At 50.3% G+C, this 10,110-nt stretch overlaps 1 protein-coding gene across 1 annotated transcript in view; it reads left to right on the plus strand.

Moving 5' to 3' along the window:
- Window positions 1-10,110, plus strand: part of AKT2 (AKT serine/threonine kinase 2) — a 48,033-nt gene that overhangs the window by 21,022 nt on the left and 16,901 nt on the right. Inside the window, exons 3-4 of the mRNA XM_077773946.1 lie at window positions 6,026-6,154; window positions 7,578-7,693. Coding sequence (XP_077630072.1) covers window positions 6,026-6,154; window positions 7,578-7,693 — 245 coding nt within the window. The remainder of the gene's footprint in view (window positions 1-6,025; window positions 6,155-7,577; window positions 7,694-10,110) is intronic.

The following is a 10,110-nucleotide window of genomic DNA, read 5'->3' on the forward strand; positions in this document are numbered from 1 at the left end:
TAGCCCCTCGGAGGCCTTAGGTGCCTCCATGCACGCTGCAGGGGGCCAGGGGAGCTGCTGGGGCGGCCCAGCTGGGACGCACCCATCTAGGGTTCGCACCAGGCGCACACAGATGCGTGTCACTCCTGGGCCTCCCGTTGCCCGCCGCCCTAGGCCCAACATGGGGCTTGAAATCACCACCCCGTGATCAAGAGTTGCACGCTCTACCGACTAGGCCAGGAAGGTGGGCACCTGTGCCATCTCGCCCCACCTCTGCTGGTTAAACTAACAGAGCCCCAGTTTACCATGTGCCCGTTCTGTCTGTGCCAGGCACGGGGCTCTGCTCCAGGCAAGCCCAGCTCGGGTGTATTTCCGTAGCTGCCCTGTGAGGTGGGAGCTGAGGCTCAGCAGGAGGACTGACTTGCCCCAAGTTGCAGCAGAGAGGCGGCCCTCTGATTGCAGAAACCGTGACCTCCAGGCCTGGCCCACAGCGACCTCTTGCTGAGCAGGGGCTATGAGAGCAGGTGAAGTGAGAGCGCAACTCTTGGAGTCACTCAGGCCACGTGTGTGGCTTTCTGACATGGCCTCGGCACACCGTCTGCCAGTCCCCAGCAGGCCAGCCACTGTCTGCCAGCTTTGAGGCAGACAGTGTAGTTGTTACGAGTGTAGACTCTGGATGAAACAGACCTGGGTTCCAATCCTAGCTCTCGCAGTTTACACCTGAGCCTCAGGCAAGTAATAAAACCTCTCTGGGCCTCAGTTTTCTCTTCTGTAAAATGGGATTGTTGCGAGGATATTTTTCCTGTCCTAGGTTTCTTTTCTTTTCCTGCCTCCCTCCCTTCCCCTCTCAGCTTATTATCAATATATAAAACACCACAGGTAAGTGCCTGGATCATAAATGCACTCCAAAACCAGTGTCTGGAAGCCCCCTGCCCTTCCCAAGCAGTAGCATTTTTTCCTAACTTCCAGTAGCCTTAGGTGAGTGTTTCTGGGTTTTTTTTGTTTTGCTCTTTAAAATAGAGGTTAGGGGCGCCTAGGTGGCACTGTTGGTTAAGCGTCCTGAGCATTTGGCTCAGGTCATGATCTCACAGTTGGGGAGTCCAAGCCCTGCATCGGTTGGGCTCTGCACTGACAGTGCGGAGCCTGCTTAGGATTCTCTTTCTCTCCCCTGCTCCATTTGTGTTCTCTCTCAAAATACATAAATAAATAAATAAACTTAAAAAATAAAAATGAAATAAAGTTGAAGTGAAATTTACATAACACAGAATTCACTGTTTTAAAATGTACAGTTCAGTAGCCTTTTAGTGTGTTCACAGTGTCATCGCCCTAAAAGAAAACCCTGTGCTTAATAAGTGACTTAATAAGTCACTCCCCCCATCCCTCCGCCCAGCCCCTGGCAGCCACCAATTTGTTTTCTGTCTTCAAGGATTTACTTTACTACAACCAATTCGTATAAAGGAATCATACAATAGGTGGCCTTTTGTGCCCGGCTTCTTTCACTTAGCATTACGCCTTTGCGGTTCACCCCTGTTGTAGTGCTCATCGGTATTGCTTTGCTGCTTCTGGCCAAAGAATATTCCACTGTATGAAAGTACCATGTTTAGTTTATCCATACATCAGGTGTTGAACATCTGGGTTATTTCTACCTTGTGGCTATTGGGAATGGTGCTGCTACGAACACTTGTGTGTAGGTATTTGAGTACTTTTGTTCTTTTGGGTATAGACCTAGGAGTGAAATTGCCGGATCGTGTGTTCTCTATAACCTGTATTTATACAGGTTATATAAATTGGGTCACATGTTCTCTAATTATAATTTAATATATTCTGTGTGATAAGATGATATATGTATTTGTGTGTACGTGTATCAGGGTTGTATATTCTGTGTGTATAATCTATAACATGTTCTATTTTTGGGTTTTTGAGGAAGCACCACACTTCCCCACAGGGCTACATTGTTTTACATTCTCACTAGCAATGCACAAGGATTTCATTTGTTCACATCCTTACCAGCATTTATTCTTGTTCTTTTCTTTCTCTCTTAAATTACAGTCCTTCTAGTAGGTGTGAAGTGGTACCTCATCATGGTTTTGATTTGCATTTTTCTAGTGACTAATGATGTTGAGCATCTTTTCATGTGCTTGATGGCCATTTTTATATCTATAGAGAAGTGTCTATTCAAGCCCTTCACCCATTATTGAATTGAACTAATTGTCTTTTTGTTGTTAAGAACTTTTTATATATTCTGGATTCTAGACCCTTTTTTTTTAATGTTTTATTTATTTTTGAGAGAGAGATAGAGACAGCATGAGCAGGGGAGGGTCAGAGAGAGAGGGAGACACAGAATCTGAAACAGGCTCCAGGCTCTGAGCTGTCAGCAGAGCCTGACACGGGGCTCGAACCCACAAACCGTCAGATCATGACCTGAGCTGAAGTCGAATGCTTAACCAACTGAGCCACCCAGGCACCCCATCTGGATACTAGACCCTTAATCAGATATATGACTTGCAGATATTTTTGCCCAGTCTGTTGGTTGTCCCTTATTTTCTTGATAATGTCTTTTGCACAAAAGTTTTATTCTTAATGATCCACTTAAATTTTTTTTAAGTTTATTTATTTGGAGAGAGAGAGAGAGAGCAAGCGCGCACACACAGGCAGGTGAGGGGCAGAGAGAAGGCAGACAGAATCCCAAGCAGGTTCCATGCCATCAACGCAGAGCCCGATGAGGGGCTCAAACTCACAAACTGTGAGATCTTGACCTGAGCCGAGATGAAGAGTCAGCCGCTTAACTGACTGCACCCCCCAGATGCCCCTTAATTTTTTTCTTTTATTGCTTTTTCTTCTGGTGTCGTATCTGCAAATCCATTGCCAAACGCAGGGTCATGAAGACTTACTCCATGTCTTCTTCTAAGAGTTTACCATTTTAGCTCTTAAATTTAAGTAGATTCATGTTGAGTTAATTTTTGTATATGGTGTGAGGCTGGAGTCCAGTTCTGTTCTTCTGCGTGTGGGTGTCTGGTAGTCCCACACAATTTGTTGAAGAGACATGGACTAGTCTCTGCACTCTTGTTGAAAACCGATTGGCCAGAGGTGTGTGGGCCTATTTTTTGACGCTCAGTTCTATTCCATTGGTCTGTTTGCTTATCCTTGGGCCTCATTAATTGACTACTGTAGTTTTGTAGTGAGTTTTGAAGTCAGGAAGTGTGAGTTCTTTTACTTCGTTCTTCCTCCATCTCCCAATACTGTTTCTGTCTCTTTTGGACCCTTTGCCATGTGAATTTGAATTCCGTGTAAATGTGAAGAGTGACTTTTCTATCTCTGCAGATTAGGTGGTTGGAATTTTGATAGGTGCCATGTTGACTCTGTAGGCTGCTTTGGGCAGCATTACCATCTTAACAGATGAAGCCTTCCGATCCGTGAGCACAGGATATCTTTGTTTTTGTTTAGGGCTTTAACTTCTTTCAGTGGTGTTGGGTAGTTTTTACTATGTACATCTTTTGCCTCCTTGTGCTATTGTAAATGGGATTTTTTTTTTTTAATTTCCTTTTTGGATTGTTCATTGCTGGTTCATTGTTCACAGCTGGTGTTTTTGTGTTGCTCTTGCTGAGGTTATCAGCTCTGATCATTACCTTTTGGCTTCTTTGTAATTTCTCATACTTAGGATCATGTTATGCACACATAAAGATTGTTTCACTTATTCCTTTTCAAGTTTGATGCCTTTCATCTCGTTTTCTTCTTTTTCTCTGGCTAGAACTTCCAGCGCCGTGTTTAGCAGCAGCGGTGAAAGTAGTAGACCTCTTCGTTTTTTCCTGACGTTTAAGGAGAAAGTTTTCGGTCTTTCATCATTGAATGGTGTTAGCTGTGAGTTTTTTATAGATGCCCCTTATCATGTGGAGGAAATTCTCTTCTGTTCCTAGCTTGCTGAGTATTTTTATCATGAAAGGGTGTTGGATTTTGTCAAATACTTTTCTGCTGCATTCAGAATGGTCATGCGGTTCTCCCCCCTTGTTTGATTAACGTAGATTAATTGTGTTGATTGGTTTTCATATGTTGAACCACCTTTGCATTCCTGGGATAAGACCCACTTGGTCATAATCCTCCCTTTGTGCTGTTGAATTTGGGATTTTGCTAGTTGTTGTCGTTTTTTCCTTTTTTTTAATTTTACATACATTGAGTCATTTAGTATCTACCCTGGAAAGAATTTAAGAAGTTAAAACCCAGAAGATACTTAGGACAGTGCCCGGTAGAGAATGTTTCCTCATCATTGTCATCAATTAACGAATATCCCCATGAGAGGAGACAAAGACTCAGAGAAGTGAAGTGACTTATTGGAGGCCACACAGCACACACAGCTTGGGGTCCACCCTGTGATCCCAGCCCCTGCACACCGTGTGGGTCAAGGGCCTGGCGCAGTCTTGGCTTGCTTGCACAGGGGACGGATGATAACAGCATTTGTTGAGTCTTTGTGGGGTGTTGGACCTTAACTAATGCTTTATGGTTGCCGTCTTGTGTCTTCTAGCAGCTTGGGCTGTAATCGACATACCATACAGTTCAGCTATTTATACAGTTCAGTGGCTTTTAGGGTATTCAGAGTCATGTATCCAGCACCGCAGTCCATTTTAGAGCATTTTCACGACCCTGAAAAGGAACCTGCCCTCCCCCTTGGCCATTCCCCTCCAGTCTCCCTCCAGACTACGTCCTCCCCCACCCCCAGCCCTAGGCAGCCACTAATCTGCTTTGCACCTATAGATTTGCCTACTCTGAACATTTTATATGAATGGAATCCTATAATTTGTGGTCCTTTGTGACAAGCCCTTTTCACTTAGCTTAAGTTACGGTTCATCCGTGTCTTAATAATTTCTTTTTATGACTAATACCCCGTTGTATGGATATGACTAATACCCCGTTGTATGGATATGCCGTGTTTTGTCTGTCTGTTCATCAGTTGATGGACTTTTGAGTTTCTGGTTTTTAAAAAAATTTTTTTAATGTTTATTATTTTTGAGAGAGAGACAGAGAAGAAGCAGGGGAGGGGCAGAGAGAGAGAGGGGGAACCAGAACCTGAAGCAGGCTCCAGGCTCTGAGCTATCAGCACAGAGCCAGACGTGGAACTTGAAATCACGGACGGCGAGATCTTCGCCTGAGCGATATCGGATGCTCAACCAACGGAGCCACCCAGGTGCTCCTTGAGTTTCCATTTTTTACAATTATGAATAATAACATTATAAACATTTAAGCACAAGTTTTTCTGTTGGTATATAGATAAGATGGTGATCTTATTTTAAAAAATTTTTCATGTTTATTTTTGAGAAAGAGATAGTGCGAATGGGGGAGGGGCAGAGAGAGAGGGAGACCCGGAGTCTGAAGCAGGCTCCAGGCTCCAAGCTTTGAGTACAGAGCCCGACCCAGGGCTTGAACTCAAGAACCATGGGATCATGGCCTGAGCTGAAGTCAGACGCTTAACGGACTGAGCCACCCAGGCGCCCCTCACCATCTTATTTTAATCCTTAGAAGCCCTCTGAGGAGTGGGTCCTTGCAGTGTGGATGTGTGTACTCAGGGTGCTTGGATATTCGTGGTTAGAACAAATGGAGGCAGTCAAGGGGCACTCAGAGGGCACAGCAACAGTCATACCCTGCCTGGCACAGTGTTTTGACATTTGATCCACCTGCACGGCTGTCCTGGTGAATACCAGCCCATGGGATTTGGCCTTACAGGGCCACAGGGCATGTGTGTTTGGAAGCCTGGGCCTCCCCTGGGACCGGGCCACGCGCTGGCAAGGATGGCCGGGATGGCTTGCCTCTGGCCGCACGCTGAGGCAGCTGGTGCCCTGGGGCTCTGCAGCAGGCGCCTTCCTGCCAGGCACGACCTCTGGATCACTGGGGCCCAGCCCAGCACCCAGCCTGCGTCAGCAGGGGCTGCCCGGAGGGGTTCTCCGGGAGAGGAATTCTCCTCCCTGCCCTCTCATCGGCCCTCCTCCCACCCAGGTGCCCTTTGTGAGGTGCTGTCCGCCTGCCCTGACCGCTCTCCCTCCCCCCTGCCTCTGCTCAGGTGAATACATCAAGACCTGGAGGCCCCGGTACTTCCTGCTGAAGAGTGACGGCTCCTTCATCGGATACAAGGAGCGGCCCGACGCCCCAGACCAGACGCTGCCCCCCCTAAACAACTTTTCTGTCGCAGGTGCGTGTCCGGGTACGCCACGCCAGAGTTCGGGTGCTCAGGGAACCGCTGGCAGGTTCCAGGGGCACGTGGGGGTTGGCCTTGCTTGGGCGCCAACCTGTCCAGGGCCTGGGCGCCCTCGGGTCCATTTCCTACCCTTCCCCACCTTTGTGTCAGCTGGGCCTCCAGAGGGAGGGCTGAACTGGTCGCCAGCGGGGAGGAGGAAGAAGGGAGAAGCCGGGCATTTCCCCGGCCCCTCGCCCCAGGCAGCGCAGCCTCTGCGCTTCTGCCTCTGTGCTTCTGAATCGGCTGGCCGGCCCGTGGTTCTGGCTTGTGTCAGGCGTCTGCCGTCCTGCACTCTGGGAACGGCCCACTTCTCTGTCCCTCTCACATAAGACAGCGTGGCTTCCCACTCAGCTGATCGCAGGGCTGACCACCCTGTGGACCATCCTCTGTCCCCCCTGTGCAGCCTTTCAGTGGTGACAGGTGGTGCCTCTCAGTGGACCCCGTCCAGGGAAAGCTTAACAGGCCCAGCTCCCTTGCCTGGCCTTGCAGAACCACAGTCCTGCCCCCGACCCCCTGCTCCCTCCCTTCCCTGGTGATCTGATTGGTCACCGTGTCCTCATTGTCCCACCTCCTAAGCACATTTCAAAGAAACCCCCCCCTCTCCTGCAGCTCCTCAGCCCCGACCACTGTCCTCTCCCTCCCACTCTAGACCACTGTCCTCTCCCTCCCACTCTAGGTCCGTCCTACCCACCGGGTCCCAAACTGGACTTCGGGTCTCCCCTCCCCCAACCCCCTCTACCCTGTCTCCGTCTCAGGGAGGGCCCTCTTGCCTCCCAGTGTGCAGGCCAGAGACCTGGGCCTCATCCTAGTGACTCCGCTCTCATGTAGCCCCGGCCTCCTCCCAGCCTCCCTTCTCTGTCACTGTCCACAAGGCAGCCATAGGGATCTGTCCAAACCTCTTCATGGCCCTTCCCTATCGAAAGCCTCCCATGGCTCCCTGTTGCCCTCAAGCCGAAGTCCAAGTTCTTCACCGTGCCCCCGCCCCGGCTCTGCAATCTGGCCACTGTCCCTCTCCATCTGCCTCCTCACATCTGGAGCAGGATTCGCCATTCCCTCACTGTGCTCCACTCTTTACCTCCGGGCTTCTGTATAGGACGCGCCCTTCTGCACGACCTTGAGGCTCAGTGCAGAGGTGCCCCTTCCTCTGGGACACCCCCTGAGCTCTGCGGGGATCGGCTGCCTCCTGGGCTTCCCCTGTGACTGCTGAGCTGTCCTCCCCGACACACGCTGGACCTGGAGCCCCGTAGGGACAAGGCCAGGGCTGACTCAGTCACTAACGTATCCCCACACCATCTGGCACACAGGAAGGCAGCTCGGGGTTGTGGGCTGCGGGCCGGCGGGGCTGTCCCCTCACCCTCCCACCTCTGTCTGCCTACAGAGTGCCAGCTGATGAAGACCGAGAGGCCACGGCCCAACACCTTTGTCATACGCTGCCTGCAGTGGACCACTGTCATCGAGAGGACCTTCCACGTAGACTCTCCAGATGAGAGGCAAGTGTGGTCTTTCATGTGGCCGCTCTTTGGGAGTGGTCAGGCCTGGTGTGAGGAGCAGGGCCCCTGGGCCCCCTGCCTAGGAGTTTCCCAGCTCAGCCCTTCTGAGAGCAGAAAGAGCAGGGGTTCTTTGTCTGCAGACCTCATTCGTGTTCTTAGACTAGCAGGTGCGTTGGAATCATGGGCGGAGCTTAACAGTACAGAGCTTTGGGCCCATTTCAGGGTCTCTCATGGGCCGCAGATCCCTGGAGGGTTGGAGAGCTGCATTTTTCATGAGCATCATCATTGATTTTGAAGCAGCTGGTCCAGAGAGTCCGTGTTAAAAAGATCAATTTAATCATCAGAAGAGAAGATACAGGTTTACTTAGTTCAAAAATCAAACCGTGTAAGGAGGTGTCTCTCGCTTCTGCCCTGCCCACCCCAGCCCTTGAGCTAATGGCTCTGGTCCTGTGTCCTCAGAGAGCTTCACAGATGGACGAGCTCATTCAGGTAGACTTTGGCACCCTGCTCTGGTCTGGCGCCCCTGGTTGGTTCTTTTTACACAGAAGGTAGCGTTGTAAGCAGAACTTGCTTTTTTACTTCACGTGTAGTGGGGAATCTGTCTGCTTTGAGATATTTTTTATGTTTTTATTTATTTTTGAGAGAGAGATAGAAACAGTGTGAGCAGGGGAGGGTCAGAGAGAGAGGGAGACACAGAATCTGAAACAGGCTTCAGGCTCCGAGCTGTCAGCACAGAGCCTGACGCGGGGCTCGAACCCACGAACCGTGAGATCATGACATGAGCCGAAGTCAGATGCTTAACCGATGAGCCACCCAGGCGCCCCATTGAATTTTCGTTTTTTTATAACTTTTTTTTTTTTAATGTTTTATTTATTTCTGAGAGAGAGAGACAGCGTGAGCAGGGGAGGGTCAGAGAGAGAGAGGGAGTCACAGACCGAAACAAGCTCCAGGCTCTGAGCTGGCAGTCAGCACAGAGCCCGACGCGGGGCTTGAACCCACGAACCACGAGATCATGACCTAAGCGAAAGTCGGACACTTAACCGACTAAGCCACCCAGGCGCCCCGAATTTTCGTCTTAAATAGCTGCACACGTATGTCCCCAAGGTCACCTGACAGTTCTTTATGAGTGGTGATCGGTGAATGTTTCCTGGCTTGGGCTCGTGTCAGGCGGAGCCATGGCAAAGTCCCGTGTGCATATCTCGTGTGATACATGTGTGGGTGAATCCGTAAAGGGAATGCTTAGGTTTGGGATTCCTGGGTCACTGGGAATATGTGTCTGATTTTGAGAAGTGATTCTCTTACTTGATGTCTCAGAGTGTCCCCACAGCCTTTTGTTCTCCAATGTTTAGATTTTTACCAGTCCTCTCAGCGGGAAATGGCACATAAGGTGGTTTTCACCGGCCTTGTTCTCTCTGTGGATGAGCTTGAGCGTTCTTTCTCTCTCATGTTCAAGGGCCACGTGAGTTTCCCTTTCTGAACTGTCTGTTCATATCCCTTGTCTGTGTTTCTGCTGTGGGTTGGTCTGTTTCTTACTTCTGAAAGCTCTTCGTGTCTTAGAGAGCTAAGACCTTTGTGATGCGTAGCAAAGCTTTCTCCCCACTTTGTCCCTTTGGGCCTTGCTTTAAGAAACACTCCTTTGGCTCGTCTGGCGGGTGAGGCTTCAGCTGACCCCCTGGCGAGCCCATGAAAACAGCGCCGTCCACCACACGTGAAGGAACATTTACTGCCGGTGGTGTCCAAGAGGGCGGCCAGTAGTCACAGGTCCTGTTGAGGTTTTGAAATGTGCAATGTGTCTAGTGCAGTCGAGAAATGGAATGCTTATTTAAGTATTTATTCATTGGGAGTGTGCACGAGTGGGGGAGGGGCAGAGAGAGAGAAAATCCCAAGCAGAGCCGGATGCGGGGCTCGAACCCACAAACCGCGAGATCAAGACCTGAGCTGAAGTGGGACTCTCAAATGACGGAGTGCCCCAGGCGCGCCTCGGTGGCTCCCCGCTTGGACGGCGTGCCTCTAGAGCACACACAAAACAGTATCATAAGATGTGTTTCGCAACATGTACTGTGACTGTCAGTGCGTGGCTTCCCAAAGTTAGAAGTACGTACACCTGCTCCCCCGAGGGCAGTAGCACTGCCTCCTGTCCCGGGCCGCTGAGCTCCGTTGAAAGCTGGGGACAAAAACCGAGGACTGCCAGTAAAATCAGATAGATAGCAGCAGGTATACGGGACCCGGGTGTTGGAAGGTGTTGGGTGGGAAGGGGAAGGTGGCTCAGGGAAAGGGGACAGTGTGTGCAAAGGCCAGGAGCCGAGACAGCTTGTCATCACAGGGACCGCAGTGGGTTCTTTGTCATGAGAGAATCAAGGGCCTGGGGCCTTGGAAGAGAGGAAGCGGAGCTCAGCCAGGTCCTGGACTCCAGTCGGAGAC

The sequence above is a fragment of the Crocuta crocuta genome, unplaced genomic scaffold (assembly GCF_008692635.1).
Source record: "Crocuta crocuta isolate KB4526 unplaced genomic scaffold, BGI_CrCroc_1.0 scaffold267, whole genome shotgun sequence".
Lineage (NCBI taxonomy): Eukaryota > Metazoa > Chordata > Mammalia > Carnivora > Hyaenidae > Crocuta > Crocuta crocuta.